Here is a 15,404-nt window from a genome sequence, read left to right as displayed (position 1 = left end):
TCCCAGAGCTTTGGTGCCGTTGGTGCCCTCTGGACCAGCCATAGTCCCATGGGAGTGGGTGGCCTCGTGCCACCGGGGTGGTTTGCAGGGCCAGCCCCACTCCCTGTGTGGCTGAGCTGGCACTGGTTGAATCACGGCCAGGTGGGAGGGGGTGGGCGGCTGCGCAGAGCCCACACCGGGCACCCACCGGGCCCAGCCACCCCCAGCATCCTGAGCACACTCAGCTGCCCCCACTGTGGGTGGGACAAGGGTGAGCTGAGGCCTTCCTGGCACTGGGAAGGGGCAGGGGGGCATTGGTGACTGAGAGGGGGATCAGAGAACCCGATGTTGTGTTGGGGGTGGCAGCCCCAGTGCCCTGTGTCCCCTCCCTCCTATGTCTGGGAGAGGGTGGGATGGGGAGGAAAATGAGGATGAGGATGGGATGGGGATGAGAATTAGGACTGGGGGGGATGGAATTGAGGATGAGATGGGGAAGAGGACAAGGACAGAAATGGACTGGGGATGACACTGGGATAGGGATGGGTTATGGAGTGTGTGCCTGCCCAGCCCTGCTGTGCCACCTTGGGAAGACCAGGAATTCCCAGCTCAGCTGGGACACCAAGCACAGCAGCCCCATGCCCCAGCACCCTCCATTCCCAGGTGGCACATCCAGGCCCCATTTGACACATCCAGGAGGAGGGTTGCTCTCTGTCATGGTCACCCAAGCCCACCACCTGCCCTTGTCCTGTTTCCCACCAGATTTCCCACTGGTGGCTGTAGAAGGGAAAATCCCGAAGGAGAATCGAGGCCCAAAGGCCCAGGGAGCCCCTGAGGTGCAGCCCTGAGATCGGGGCTGTGGCAGCGCTGGTCCAACCCCGGCAGAGGCACAGGGTGGCACCGGTCCCCTCTGACATCCCCTCCCTGTCGGGGCAGTGCCGCTGCCGCCGCCCCAATTAGCAGGGGAGATTACAGATCCTTCCCAAGGGGAGATTACCCTGCTCGGATCCTGCCACTTGCTCCGGCTTCTCGGCTGATTTGTCTGGGGCTGCAGCTAATCCCCTCCCGGGCAGACACCAGATTGAGCAGCGATTCCCGCGCGGCGGCTGCCAAAAGCCCCCTGTGCTCCTGACCTCCTTCCCGGCCCCGGGCAGCCAACGGGCTCCGCTCATCCGCCTAATCCCGGGGCAGCCGGGGGGAGAGGGGCTCCGTAATTGGGGATCTTCGGCAGAGCCCGCAGCGGCCGCACAGCCTGGCTGAGCGCCCGCCGTGCCGCGGCTCGGCGGGGACAGCGACAGCGACAGCGACACGCTCGTGCCACGCGGCCGGCGGTCCCGCGGGACCCCCGGGGTGCGGGCGGGGGGCGCCGGCGCAGGCACGGGCAGCCAGCCGGTGAAAATCCGCATCTCCGTTATGCAACGGCGCTGATTTATTCATGCCTGAACCGGGCACTGGCCTAGAAATTAGCCCGGGCGATGCCGGGGAGGGGCCGGGAAGATGCCGGAGCACACGGAGCCCCGGGGAGCGGCGGGAGCAGGGCCGGGCACACCCCGGGCACCGCGGGTGGCTGTTCACCCCACGGCGGAGATGCCGCACTGGGCTCGGGGTCCTACACCGGAGCTACGGGGCTGGGCACAGGCACAAGACCCCCTGCCCGGGAGGGGGTGGGCTGAGCCCCCTTGTCCCACGCCAGATTTCCCAGAGCCGAGGCAGGCTCGGGGTGGCCCAAGCGGAGGCTGTGCAGGGCGCGGGTCGGAAGCAGCGCTCAGGAAACTCCTTGGAAAAGCAGCAACAGCGGAACAAGCGCCGTGCCCGGCCTTTCCCGGCACACTGGGATATGAGCTCTCCAGCCTGGCACAGTGGGGAGAGGGGAACGGAGACCGACACGGCCACGGCTCCACTGTGCAGGACCCAGCCACCCTCTGTGTCCCTGCCCCGCAGCTGGAGGAACTGCTCCTGCTCCACAACACCCAAACCAAGCGCCGAAGCACGAGTAGGGGATATGGGCTGCCTTGGGATCACACCGCCCCCGGGAGCTGCAGCCAGGAGCCCACGCCGGGATAAATGCCAGCGTCGGGAAGTGGCTGAGCCCCTGTGCAGCTTCCTGGGGTGACAAAGGGTCCCTCTGTGGCTCCATGTGACAGTGGGGGCCCTGGCAGTGCTGCCATGGGGCAGGGGGAGGCTCCAGCCCAGCGCAGGGACGAGCAGGACGGATGGGAAACACCGGGGACTCAGCTGAGAAAACATCTGCCGGCCCCCGCTCCGAGCCCCGGCCCGGGGGAGGGACCCGAGCGGCTGCACACGGCCGGCCAAGAGGAAACAGATGCCACCGGCCCAGCCCAGGCATTTCCCGGCCCAGTCAGGGGGTGTTGAGGAATCTGCAGGTAGCAGAGGCTGTGGGATCACATCCTGCCTTGGCTCTGCCTCCCTGCATCCTACTGGCTATTTCCGTTTCGAATGGGAAGCAAGGCACAGACTGGGGTGCTGGGCACCCTCAGAGCAAAGGGAGGGTCCTTAGGATGCAGGAATGGGGTTGGGAAGGTGGGAGTGGGCACGGACCTCATGGAAGAGCCACTCGTGCCCTGGCACTGGTGTGCACAAGTACAGAAACAGCTGTAGAAACCAGCAGAGATTTATTATCAGAACAAAACTCCCAAACATCTAAAGGCCACCAAGTGTCCCAGCACGGTCATGGCATTGGGACCAGGCTGCGGAGAAGGGAAGAGGGAAGGGAGAGCCTGATCCCGGCCCCAGCCCCGCAGGATGGTCACTCCGCAGCCAGCTGCCGCTGCTGCTCCAGCAGGGATTCCAGGAGGTTGGCTCTCTGCACGGCTGCCTGCAATGGAGCACAGCACGGGGGAGAGCGAGCTCACAGTGCCCCGCACAGGGCACAGCCAGGGCAGGGCCAGGGAGCCCTCACTCACCTCGTACTGCTTCCGCAGGCTGCTCATGCTCTCCTCCTTCCTCAGCACCGCCGCCTTCACCCTGACACGGACATGGGGGGCTGAGCACCCCAGTGTCAAACACGGCTGGGCCCTGCCCCAGGGGGGGATTTCAGCCTCGGGAGCTCAGCCCCTCTCCCTCTCCCGTGTGTGCCAGCACACACACTGGCAGCACCTTTATGCCATTGGTGGGTGCTGTGTAGTGTGGACGGAATTGTCTACAGGAAAAATGGCACATTAGCTTCCTAAGGTTTAATTATCATAGCTTTTTGGGGACGTCCCAGATGCTCTCAGTCTCTGCGGCTGTGCCCTGACCCTGGGCCCTGCCCCTCTGGAGATCACGTGGCTGCAGTCACAGGTATCAGCCACGGAGAGCCCCCAGGAGGTGACAGTGATCTTAGCCAGGGCTCCTGCCAGGGAGGAACGCAGAGCTGTGCTCCACTGGCCTCTCCTGGCACTCCTGTCCTCCATGCAGACACAGGAGCAGCCCTGGGGATGGGATGGCACAGAGCAGGCCAGCAGTGACAAGGGACAGAGGGTTCAGGGTGGCTGAGCAGCAGCCAGCTTGGGCAAGGCTCCTCTGCCCAGTTTGCCTGGACAGGGCTGGAAGCTGTTCCTGAGGATGCAGCACTGAGCTCCTGCCCCACACCTGGGCTCCCTCACCTCCTGTGCACCTCCTCCAGCTCCCGGTCCTTCTCCCGCACCAGCCTGTCCAGCTCCAGGTGCTGCCGGGCCCTCAGCTCCGCCAGCTCTGCCTTCAGCCGCGCGTTCTCCTCCTCTGACCCCACCAGCCTGTCCGCAAATTCCTGCCAGACCACCCCAGTCAGCCTCTGTGCCCCTGGGATGGCTGGTCCTGCACATCCAGGCACGGGCCAGGCAGGGCCCTGGCTCTGCTCCTCGCTCACCTTCCGGATCTCCTCCAGCTCCTGGTCCTTGTGCTTCAGCAGGCCCTGCAGTCGGATGCTCTCCCCTTCCAGCTCAGCCAGCCGCCCCTTGAGCTCATTGCAGCGCTCCTGCAGCTTCCGCTCCGACCGCTCCAGCTCCTGCAGCTCCACCTCGTACTTGTCTCGGATCCTCTTGATCCTATGGGCAGGAAGGACAGGCAGCCTGGCTCATCCCGCTGCTGCCTGGCTCATCCCAGCCCCATTCCTGCTACAGGAGGGATCAGGGCACAGCAGCAAGGGCAGAGCTGCCCCACAAGAGATCCAGGGCTGTTTCCTCAGTTGAGAGGTAAACTTTGTCCCTGTGAGCTGCTCCTTCCTGCATTAACACTGCTCCAGAGCTCACTGGAGAGATGTCCAGGGGAGAGGGAAAAGGGACCAGCCCCTGGAAGACCTGGGACCTCCCTCCTCCCTTTCCCCCTCACCTGTTCTCTGCTGCCCTCTCGCACTCCTCCTTGGCCAGGGACGTGTCGGCCTCCAGGCGCTGGATCACCAGCTCAATCTCTTTGTCCCTCTCCTTCCTCATCTCCTCCCGCAGCTCCCGCTCCCGAGAGAGCAGCCAGGCTTCCTGGAATGGAGACAGCAAACGTGGCCTCAAATTCCTCTCATAGCCCATGGGTGGCACCTTTGGAAGACACCTCTTGCCATTACCTCCTTCTTCACATAGTTGGCCTCCCAGGCTTGCTTCTCCAGCTCCAGCTGGTCCTTCAGCACCTTCAGTTCTGCCTGTGAGGAGAAGGGAAAACAACAGCTCAGCCCTGGGACTCTCCTGTGCTGGCTGGGGCTGTCCCTGTGGGGCCCGAGGCTTGGTGGTGCCAGCACCCAAAGGACTGAAGGTGAGGGGAAACCAGACCTGGTGCCGTCTCTCCTGGTCCTCCTTCTCCTTGGCGTACTCGTCCCGCAGCGCCCGGGTGAGGGCCGAGCTGTTGGCCTCCAGCTGCCGCCGCAGCTCCTCTGCCTCTGCTCGCTGCCTGCACAGACACAGCTCCCAGCATCCACACCAGCACCTCTTCCCATGGGAGCTTGGCCCAGGGAGCCCACAGCTCCAGGGCTGCCCCCAGCCCAAGGCCCCCAGCCTGCTCACCTGGCTGCTTGCTGACTCAGCCGCTCCTTCTCCTCAGCCACCTCAGCATAGAGCCGGCGCCGCTGCAGCTCCAGCGCCTGCTCCTCCTGCTCCAGCTGCTGCTCACACCTGTGGGACACAGACAATCCAGGGATGTGCCTTCGAGCACTCGGCCTCTTCTCTACCCTGCCCTTCGTGACGCCAGAGGATGCTCCCACCTCAATGGCATCGCCCACCTGAGGCCAGTGGAGAGAGAGGGGCTGCTCCCCATGGAGCTGCAAATATTGGGATCCCAATCTTTGGGATGAGCACAGCACACCCCAGAGCCATGAGCCCCGAGGCAGCGCCGAGCCTGCAGTGACACACCTCTGGCGGGCCCGCTCCCGCTCCCGCTGGCTCTGCTCCTCCTTCTCGCGCTCCAGCAGCCCCCGCAGCTCCTGCGCCTGCCGCCCGAAGTGCTGCGCCGCCCGCTCGTCCGACCGCAGCAGCTCGGCCTCGTGCAGCAGCTTCAGCTGCCGGATGTCCTCGCGGTGCTTGGCCACCAGCTTCTGGATCTCCGGCTCCAGCCCTGCCACAGCGGGAAGGACGGGCACAGCTCGGCCTGGATCCCACCCCAGGGCCCTCGGCTGGCTCAGGGGAATGAGCACAGAGGGGTTTTCTTGCCCTCTGGCATCTGCTCCACCAGAAACAGGGAGCAAACACAGCCCACACCAAGGAGCTCTTCCCAGTCTCTCCTGCACCACTCTGGCACAGTCCCGGCTCCAGCTGCTGCTGAGGGAACCTGCCCGTACCTTTCACCGTGATTTCTTTGATCTTTTTGGTTTTCTCCTCAATCCACTTCTCCCGTCGGACTTTCTCAGTTGCACTCATGAGTTCCTTCAGTTTCTTAATCTCCTGTTTGGAAGCAAATGGGAAAACCTCAGAGAAGTTGGGAGAGAAAAGCCCTGGGAGCCAGGCTGTTGGGAAGAAAGCTGTGGAGCTGCACATGGATACATGAACAGCCCTGGCCATATGTGTTCTTCCAGCACAGAGAAGTGGCCACACGCTCTCCCAGTGCCTTCTCCTCTATCCCCTTGGCAAAGTGCTCACTGCCAAGACATGAGAGCACTGATGGAGGGGGAAGGGGAACTGGGGGCTGCTGAGGGTCCCTGCATGCAGGGCAGCCCATCTGTCCCTGTGTGATGGTGCTTTCCTCTCCAGCCTTCCCTCTCCCTGCCATGGAAAACCCTCTGGCAGGGGCTGGAGCAGGGCCAGAGCAGGTCAGGGCATGAGAGGAGAGGGCAAGGCACAAAAAAGAGAGCAAAGACCACATTTACCTCACAAAAGGGGCCCAAAGTGCGCCAGACCTGGGGAGAAAGAAAGGAGGGGATGGAGAGAGAAGGGGAATGGTGGAGGAGAGGCAATCCACACAGCCATGTCTGTGGGGGCCACAGGCAGGGCAGAGCTGGGCAGGAGTCCATGGGGGCGAGGGGTGATAGCACAAGGGACAAGGACAGGCAAAAGCCAAGGGACTGGCCAGGAGCCTCTGTGGTTGGAGCCTGCCCCAGAGACCAAGAGACCCCCACGGTCTGGCCAGCCACGAGCTCAGCTCCAAGGTCAAGAACAAGCAGGGACTGGGATGGCAGAGCTGGGATGAGCCCAGTGGTGCTGCCTTCCTGCCAGGCCTGGCACAGGGCAAGCTGAGCCATCTCCATCCACAGGAGAAGCAAAATTCCTCCATGGCATTAAGTTTGTGCCAGCACCACACCCTGGTCACCCCCAGCCTGGGAGAGCTCTGCCTTCAGCGGGATCATGGAATCGTGGAATGGTTTGGTTTGGAAGGGACCTTAAAGCTCATACAGTTCCAAACCCTGCCATGGCCAGGGACACATTCCACTATCCCAGGTTGCTCCAAGCCCTGTCCAACCTGGCCTTGGACACTTCCAGGGATCCAGGGGCAGCCACAGCTGCTCTGGGCACCCTGTGCCAGGTGTGTGGGAAAGGTCTCTCCAAGCAGAGCCTGGGAGCTTACACTGTCCCTTGGTCAGTGCCACACTCCTGGCCCTGGGCAGCAGAGGACAGGAGCCTTTTGGGGAGCCAGGACAAAGCTCTCTGGTGACAGGGACCTTCTGTGCACAGAGAAGAGCTCCTTGGAGTGGCCAGGTCCCACCGAGGTGACAGAGACTTCACTGCTCCCATTTCAGCAAAATCAGCATGCACGTGTCCCCCCACCTTCCCTGTCCCCTCACCAGCTCGTGCTGCTCCTGCATCTGGGTGATCTTCTGGCCGTACTTGTGGTCCACTTGTTTCAGCTCTGCCACCACGGCCTCACACTTCTCACTCAGCACCTTCTTGTCGTCGAGGAGCTGGGCAGGGTGAGGAGCCAGCATCAGGCAGGTGCAGCCACCTCAGCCTCTGCCTGCAGGAGTTGGGATGAGGGATTACCTGGTCAATGAAGGCCAGGTGCCTCTGGATAGCTGCCTCATACTGCTCCCTCTGCAGCCTGAGCTGCTGGCTGAGCTCCTTCTCGGTCTGTTTGACGTGTCGGTCGGTCAGTTCCCGCTGCTGAGTCTGCAGGGAGTCAAACAGCCACGACATGGAAATCACCATCAGGCCAGGGAAACGAGGGACAGAGCTAAAGTAAAGCCCTGGTGCTCTCATCTCCCACCCCAGCCAGCAGGAATACCCAGCCCCCCAGGACCGAGGAGAAGGGAGCTCAGCCCAGGTCCTCTCCCACCCAAACAATTCCATGATTCTGTAAAATCAAGGGATAGTCCTCATCATGTGCTTCATAGCCCCAAGAACTACATGTGAGGCTGACACACCAGAGCAGTCTGCAGCAGGCTGATGGCTCTCTTCTTCTCCTCCACTTCCAGCTTCAGCCTCATCATGGAGCTTGTCACCTCCGTGGCAACAGCCGACACCTGCTCCACGTGAGCCAGCTCTTCTTCCAAAAGGAAGCCCTGCCACAGCAGAAAAAGCATTATGAAAAGGTGGTGGAACCACCCAGAATGAGGATAGGAAGATGGGGGATGATTCCCACTAGGAATGGATTCCCAGAGCACAGGTGGGCTCACCTCCCGCTGCGTGGCTGAGGCAGCTGACCTGGGCCTCTCCTGCTCCGACTTCTCCATCTCATCCAGGAAACTAATGATGCTTTGGAGCTTGGCCTCCGAGAGCAGAGCCCCATCCTCAGGGACCCCTGGTGGGTGGTTCAGCTTCCCAAACTTCTCCAAGTTATCAGCAGTCAGGGAGTTGGAGCTGGGCTCCTGCTGGGAATTCACCGTGGTGAGTGAGCACCCAGGCTCGGGAGAAGAGGTGCTGGCTTTTCTCCATCACGGGAGCTCAGTCCTCCCACTGCACCCCAGTAACCAGCCTGATCCTCTGCGCTAAACCCTATTGCACTACCAGGGTTGCTGCTCCTTGCAAATGTCCAAGCCCTCAATGCACCAAACAATTCCTCTGCCACCTGCAAACTCCTCCCTCTCCTCCTCCAAACTCCTCTATCACCCACTCCAAGCTCCTCCACCACCTTTCCTGGCAGTGCCCTGTTTCTCACGAGGCACCCAACACTGTCCAAGGATGGACACAGCAGTCTCATCCCCCAGCTCACCCTGTCCATCCAGGCACATCTGTCCTTCTTGAGGAGCTTGGGCGGGGGCAGCAGCTCTGGCTCCTCCTCCAGCAGCCGGAGTGTGTCCAGCAGCTCATTGAGTGTGACCTTGGACGGAGCCCTGCTGCCAGCAGTCACTGCTGTCTCCAGGTCCTCGTTACCTGTCCCTCTGGAGCTCACATCCTAAGGGAGAAGGTGAGAGAGAGTTTTCTGGGTCTCCCCAGAAGCCAGCAAAGGCTCTGATGTTGCCCTGGCAGAGCAGCTGGGCCCCCAGGAGGCACAGCCAGACCCACCTGCAGTTTGTCCTCTGCCCCAGGGTCCGGCGAGGGCATGGAGCCAAGAGCTCCCAGGCTGCTTCCTTCCAGTTCCCCGGCTGCTGAGGGGGAATTGGCCTCTGCAGGAAGCAGACTGTTCTCAGGCACTCACCCCAGCCAGCCCCTGGGAAGCAGCTCCTCAGAGCAAACAGCTCCTTGACCCCTCCTTCCCCACACTCCCAAAGTTTTGGGGACATGCCAGAGGGACTCACCGGCGTTGTTGGCTTTGGTGAGGCTGCCTGCCGGGCTGACATTCCTGGCTGAGACAGGTTTGGCACCAGGCTTCTTCTTGGGCACCCTCCTGCTCTCCTTCACCAGCACCACTTCTTCTGCTGAGCGCTTCATCTCCGAGGTCTTTTGGGCCCTTTTCTGCTGCAGCTCCTGCGGGGACAGAGCAGCCATCGATGTCCTGAAGCTTTGGGAAGGCACAAGCCTGCATTTGCAAGGCTGTGGCAGCGTTTTTGCATCCTCCAGCTGCTCACTGATGTGCCTCCCCCATCCCACCCTCCCTGATGGAACATGATTCCAATTAGGGCAAAGAAAATTTGGGGTTTAAAACATCTCCAGCTCTACTGCCAACTCCTGCAGCCTGTGCCAACCCCATCTGCACCACCAGCTGCAAGAGCAGGGTGACAATGACGTGTTGCTTCCTGCCAAGGGATGTGGAGTGGTACTTAGCCCTCTCCAGAGGGACCCTGCTCCTGAGGAGGGTCCCATTCCCAGGGCATGCCCACCCTTGGCCATTCCATGGAGCTTGGAGTCTCCCTGTCTCAACACGGTCACCATTTTCCTGAGAACTACACAGAAACCGGCACTGTCTTCACAAGCTCAGGATGAGCTGCCAAGGCTTGGCAGGAGCACAGCAGGAAACCACTCTGTGGCACCTCCATCTCCGGAGGGAGCACTTCATTTCCAAGGCTGGCTCTGACCCTGCCCCATGCCAAGGCTCTGGAGATGCAGAGAGGCCTCTCACTGCCAACAAATGGTGTCACACAGGCCTGGGCCTGGCCCTACCTGGATGGCAGCGTGCCGCACCAGGCGTGCCTTCTCCTCTCGGATCTTCCGGCGTTCCTCGTCCTTCCTCTCCTGCAAATCCAGGATATTCCCCTCCTCCATCCGCTGCTGCCTTTCCTTCCAGGGAGGAGGGTCAGAAATGTTACTGAGAGTTCTCCAGCACCCACCACTGAGAAGTGTGAGGGGCACCCACACCTGGTTCACCTCATATCCAGGCTTTCCATCCTCCCCTCTGTGCAGGTGAGGAGCCTGCAGCACAGCTCCACTTTGGAGCAGCTCATTTCCTTGAGATCCTCAATGCAATTATTATTATTGTTTTTATTATTATTATTATTACTACTATTATATCATCATCTGGGTCTGCAACCACCGAGGAGCCAAGGCTTAAAAATAGACTCACACGCAAGAGCAACGGAGCTTTTCATTACTGGGATAAATAATTGAACACAAAGAAACACAAATAGCTGCGAAACCTCGTCACTCTAACAAGCCACCTCATTAGGGATTCATTAGGATGAGCCAAGATGGGGCATCCCTTCTCTGGCCACCAGTGTGGCCCAGACAACGGCAATTCAGGGAGACTTGTGCTGCTACTGCCGATGTCTGACTGCTCCCAGTCAAGGGGCTGGGAGAACTGGAGCCGTGTGGTGCTGAGCCTCTGGGCCTCAGCTCCTGCTGGAACCAGCCCAGGCTAATTCCTGGACACAGCCAGCACTGCTCTGAGGGAATGGGACGTGCCCCAGCTCTCCGGACCATGGGAGGGGCTGGTTGGATGCAAAGCCAGACCTCCCTCGACTCTCACAGCCCAGGTCTGGGGACTAAAGGGACGCCAATTGCATGGCCAGGGGGATGTGGGTGTTGGGTGGCCTGGGCTACAGAGCAGGGGACAAGGACCAACCTCCCTCTTGGCGGCCATCAGGCGCCCCAGAGCTGCAGCCGCCGTCCTGTGCCGCTGCGAGTGCCGCCGGTACCAGCGCTGGATGGTGACAGCAGCCAAATTCACCTGCTGGATGAACCTGTGGGCACAGAGAGGGAGAGTCAGCACTGCCCCGGGTGCAGCAGAGCACAGATGGCTTCCCCACAGCACCAGGACCTGCAGGTGCACTGAGAGTGGCCTATCCCCAGTGTGAAATCCTACAGGACAAGAACAAGCTCCCCTGGAGCTTCTCACACCTCCTGGGACTGTCCTCCTGCCCCTTCCCTCACCTCTCAGCCTCCTCCTCGGTCACCTCCCTCCTCCGGGGAGCACTGCTGCCACTGCTGCTGCTGCTGTTGTTGTTGTGGGTCATGATGTTGTTGCTGGAGAAATTCTTCTGAGACTTCACGAAGCTGCTGCTGCCTTCCCCGTCCTCGTTCGAGGTTGCTTTGACAACATTGCTGGGACAGAAGATGAAGCCACTCAGCCCTGTCCTGCAGCACACACGACCCCAGGACCAGCCCAGCTGCAGAGCCAGGAAACCCCCCACACTCACTTGAGGGAACTGGGAGCCTGGTTGGAGCTCTTGGGAGCAGGGCCCTTCTCAGCAGTGGAGTAGTTGTTGTGCACCATGGTGGTGACGCAGTTGCCCATTGCGCCCTTGTTGCTCCTTGTGTGGAGAGACCGGGAGTGTCAGAAACAGCATTTTCCCTCCCTGGGTGTTTTCTCCATGAAGCTCTGCCCACCCTCCCCCTCAGGAGCTTCTGTCCTACCTGTTGTTGGCGGTGAAGTTGGCAGCCAGGAGCACTGTGGCTTCCTTCCTCCTCATGCCCGAGGGTGGCTCCAGGCTGTGGGAGCCAGAGCGGCCTGGGAACGCCCGGGGCTGATCATCCTGCCACAGAGTCAGCAGGGATAAGGGCACCAAACCCACCTCCTCAAACCCCACCAGGAGCACAGAGCCGGCCTGGCCCACCCACTCACACAGCCTGCCGTCCTCACCAGGATATTCCATGTGGTTTTCTTTTCCGGGGAGGTTTTGCTCAGAGTTGCCAGTTTCTTCCTTCCTCCTGGATCGCCCTCAAAGAAGGCCAGGAAGTCTTCTGTCTGCTCAGAGCTTTATCCAGACGCAGGGAAGGCAGAGAGGAGAGAACAGGGGTTCTGGGATAACTCACAGCCACAGGACACACTCTGGGTATGCAGAACACTTGGATACTTCAGTGTGACACAGGGGAGAAAGGGGCTGGAGAATTGCTACATGGCCACAAAATCCACAAATGACTTGTTTTTACACAGAGCTTTGGGTTCCAGGGTGGTGTGTGGTGATAGGGGTGGGCACAGACCAACAGGAGAATGGAAAATCCCAACTCAGAGGACACTGGAAACAGAGAACTTCTGTCTCCTCATACAGCCCAGTTATGGCCTGGAGGGTCCATGAGGGCTGCTGGAATCAAATGGAATGTTTTTTGTCACAGCCACCGAAATATATTCCATTTCCCCAAATAGAAATTCTTCCCTGTGATGGTATTGAGGCCTTGGCACAGGCTGCCCACAGAAGTTGGGCACTAGTCTGACAGAGAAGTGTCCCAGCCCAGACTGGATGAGGCTTGGAACAACCTGATCTCATGGAAGGCGATCCTGCATGGGACTTTAAGGTCAGCCTGTTCTGTGATCCTATGAAACCCTAAACAAGGGACTTCCTCTTCAAAAAAATAACCGTAGCACCAGACCTTGATTTTCCAGGGCTAGGTTTTAACTCCTGACGTGCACGACAGAGCTCAGGGTATTTTGGAAAGGCTCCTGTTCCCCCAGAGGACCAGGGAGGTTGGACACATGGGTGGCATGTCCCTCAGTGCCACCCACAGGACAGACGGACACACGTTCCTGGCAGGAGCTGTACCTGTGTGAGCTGTTCACCCGCTGGTTCACCTGGGTGGTGCTGTTGGACCTGCGCAGGTTGTTCATGGCCCGGGATCCCGCATCATCCTGCGGAGAGCAGGGATAAATCCAGCAGCCACGCTCAGGAGGAGCACAGGCAGGCTCCCCCACCCTCTCACCCAGTGGGACATGAAGTTCCCACCACCCCAGGGCTGCCAGGCTCTCAAGGCAGCGGGCAATGACGCTTCGCTTGGGCGCTGCTGAGCCAGCAGGAACACGTTCCTTAGCACAAGCTCCTGGGAACAAGGGAATGCTGCCAAGGGATTACTCAGCTCAGACTGTCTGCTCCTGGATCCTGACAGAGCCCAGCAAGCACCTGGGGCTCTTTCCCTCTGTGGAACCCCCACTTAGGAGCCCCCGGTGTGGCAGGAACAGGGGGTGCTCCACGAGGGGCAGGCTGGGTGTGACATCTTAGCAGGAGACACCAGGAAACTGGGAGTTTCCAGATGGAAATTGGCACAGGGAGGTGAAGGGCAAGGAAGGGAAAAGATGGAATCCTGATGCTCCCTACTTCTGCACCGAGGGTGGAGCCACAGCAAAGCCAGGCTGGTGCTGAGGGAGCCACAGCGAGAAGGACACGGGCATGCCTGCAGCCATCCCATATCCCAGGCACGGGCTCCCTGGCACAGGAGGGGGAAGGACTGGGGCTCACCGGGGCATTCCTCTTGGCTTTGCCGTCGGCAGCCACGGACACAGAGCGCGCCATGAGCTTGGCAGGAGAGGCGCTGCCAGGGCGCCGTAACACCGGCGCCGGGAGCCCCGTCAGGATCAGGTCTGCCACGTCGGAGCTCTGGACGGAGCAGCAGCTCCGGGTGCTCTTCATGGTGGAGCAGGAGGAAGGAGCCCTGGAAGCAGAGCGCAGAGAGAGGGGAAGGCATGGAGCATCCAGCCTCAGAACCAGGCGTTCCTGCAAACACCGGCACACAGAGTTGGAACTGCTTCCCAACAGGACAAAACTTTCCTCCAAATTGCCACGTGGCAAATAACCCCAAGCACAGCCCTGGAGAGGCTCCAGGTGAACGCCCCACTGTTTTCACCCAACCCTATAGCTGTCCATGAGCTGCTGTCACATTTATGGGTTGGGATTCCAGCAGAAGACTAAAGGGAGGGAAAAGCCCTGCTGCCCATCCCAGGCTCCTTCACTCCACACAACCCACACCCCGGGGATCACACAGGCCCAGGAAGGCCCCGTCTGTGCAGGTTGGAGGTTCAGCTCACCCCACATCGGGCTGGGATGCTAAAGAACCAACCACATGAGCAGCTCCCAGGGGATCCTCTCCCACCAAGCTCCCAATCCCTGCCAAGAGTTCGTTCAGAAGTGTCCGTGCCCTCTCAGGGGGCACAGGAAGCGCTGAGCCCCTCCCAGCTCGAGGCAGCACATTCCCACCTTTTCTCTTCTGCACTCTCCCAGCCCCAGTGCTGATCCAGGAAAAGACCAGATCATTTTATTTCTTTACATTTATTACCCACACTGCCCCCAAACCCTCTCCCCTAGCAGCCCTGGCTTCTCCTCTCAGGGCTGCACCACAACCCTTGGCAATGCCTCAGGCTCCACAGCCTGGGGAAACAAACGGCTCCCATGGAAACCGCTGGGCTCACGGCAGGAAAATGAGCCCAGGAGCCCAGGCACAGCACAGCACCCTGAGCCCCCAGCCCCTCAAATCCCTGAAGTTCAGACACCCGAGCTTTAAAGCCCCCATGGCCCCAACCCTCCCTATGACCCAGAGACAAGCCCCGGCCTGAAGCTCCCAAACCCCTGAGACCCTCAGGATTACCCAAGTCCCACACCTTTTCTCTAAGCTCCCAAACCCCCCAAATCCCCCCATTCCCAAGGCCCAGGACCCCAGCCACAGGTCCAAGTCAAGCTCCCAGTTCCTAGATGTCCCCAGGATGTCCCAGGACACCCATCCCTGGGTCAAGTCCCCCAAGTCCCAGACCCCACCAAGAGCCACAGGGCACCCAAGCTCCCCACGACCCCCAAGCCCCAGACCCCTCCCCAGGACCCCCGGAAAACCCAGTCCCAAGCCCCCATGACCCCAGCCAATATCCCCAAGCCCCGAGTCTCTCATGACCCAGATCCCTCCAGAACCCTCCAAATCCCGATCCCTACAGAGGCCCAGCCCAGACCCCAAACCCACCAAGCTCCCCCCAAACCCCAAACCCCCAGACCCCAACCCCTCACGACCACGGTAATGGGCCTCACGCACCCACAGGCGGGTGAGACCCCCGCGCTCCGGGGACGATGCCGAGAGTGAGGGCCTGACCCTGTGCCCGCTCCCCCTGGAACTGCCTTTGCTCCCCTGGACCCCCCTCAGCCGCCATTAAACGCCCCCATCCCCTCACCTACGGCCGCGCTCCGGCCACAGCCATTGGGCGGGGCTGGCGGCGAGCGGCCAATGGGAAGGGAGGAAAGGGCGGGATAAGAGACGCGATTGGCTGAGACGGAGGGAAGGGGGCGGGAATAAGGAGGGATGGGTTAGGGAGGCGTGGTACGCCGTGGGGGCGGGGCCTTAGGGAGTATGAACCAATGGGACGAGAGTGCGGAGATAGGCGTGGCTTTGGAGGGCGGGGAAAGGGGCGGGGCTTGATCCCCGTGGGTGGGGGGGGCACCATGGGGTTTTTGGGGCGAAAATGGGGATTTTGGGGACCTGAGAGGGGGACTGGGGCTGCTGAGGAGCTATCAGTAGGGGGAGCCGTGAGGAAGATGAGGG

At 60.8% G+C, this 15,404-nt stretch overlaps 1 protein-coding gene across 3 annotated transcripts; it reads right to left on the bottom strand.

Annotated features, from left to right (window-relative positions):
• Positions 1–2,604: 2,604 nt before the first annotated feature.
• Positions 2,605–14,971, bottom strand: CEP131 (centrosomal protein 131). Of its 3 annotated transcripts, XM_066200681.1 has the most exons (27): positions 14,901–14,971; positions 13,346–13,538; positions 12,656–12,741; positions 11,758–11,872; positions 11,532–11,650; positions 11,315–11,428; positions 11,049–11,219; positions 10,741–10,858; positions 9,843–9,959; positions 9,041–9,209; positions 8,808–8,908; positions 8,515–8,697; positions 7,979–8,170; positions 7,727–7,864; positions 7,347–7,472; positions 7,151–7,267; positions 6,239–6,268; positions 5,714–5,816; positions 5,289–5,490; positions 4,944–5,051; positions 4,713–4,830; positions 4,511–4,585; positions 4,285–4,427; positions 3,824–4,001; positions 3,582–3,724; positions 2,901–2,961; positions 2,605–2,812 (listed from the first exon to the last, which is right to left on the bottom strand). In XM_066200681.1, the coding sequence occupies exons 2-27, from the start codon at positions 13,514–13,516 to the stop codon at positions 2,744–2,746; spliced, it is 3,267 nt and encodes a 1,088-aa protein (XP_066056778.1). In that variant the 5' UTR covers positions 13,517–13,538; positions 14,901–14,971; the 3' UTR covers positions 2,605–2,743. The 3 variants fall into 3 exon arrangements, with proteins under 3 accessions (XP_066056778.1, XP_066056779.1, XP_066056780.1); XM_066200682.1 differs by lacking the exon at positions 6,239–6,268 and having other exon boundaries at positions 7,979–8,173; XM_066200683.1 differs by lacking the exon at positions 6,239–6,268.
• Between the last annotated feature and the right edge of the window lie 433 nt (positions 14,972–15,404).

The sequence above is a fragment of the Chamaea fasciata genome, unplaced genomic scaffold (assembly GCF_029207755.1).
Source record: "Chamaea fasciata isolate MVZ Bird 193981 ecotype frontalis unplaced genomic scaffold, bChaFas1.0.hap1 SCAF_19, whole genome shotgun sequence".
NCBI classification, from domain to species: Eukaryota; Metazoa; Chordata; class Aves; order Passeriformes; family Sylviidae; genus Chamaea; species Chamaea fasciata.
The sequence above is the reverse complement of the archived record's forward strand: the minus strand, read 5'-3'. Positions and strand labels throughout refer to the sequence as shown.

What these genes read in the sequence shown, in the direction of transcription:
- CEP131 (XM_066200681.1), bottom strand. Translation starts at nt 13,516, where the DNA reads ATGAAGAGCACCCGGAGCTGCTGCTCCGTCCAGAGCTCCGACGTGGCA. An exon ending in AAGCCAAGAGGAATGCCCCG is followed by an intron (nt 12,742 to 13,345) that starts GTGAGCCCCAGT and finishes TGCTCTCCGCAG; the next exon opens with GATGATGCGGGATCCCGGGC. An exon ending in CAGGCTCCCAGTTCCCTCAA is followed by an intron (nt 11,220 to 11,314) that starts GTGAGTGTGGGG and finishes CTTCTGTCCCAG; the next exon opens with CAATGTTGTCAAAGCAACCT.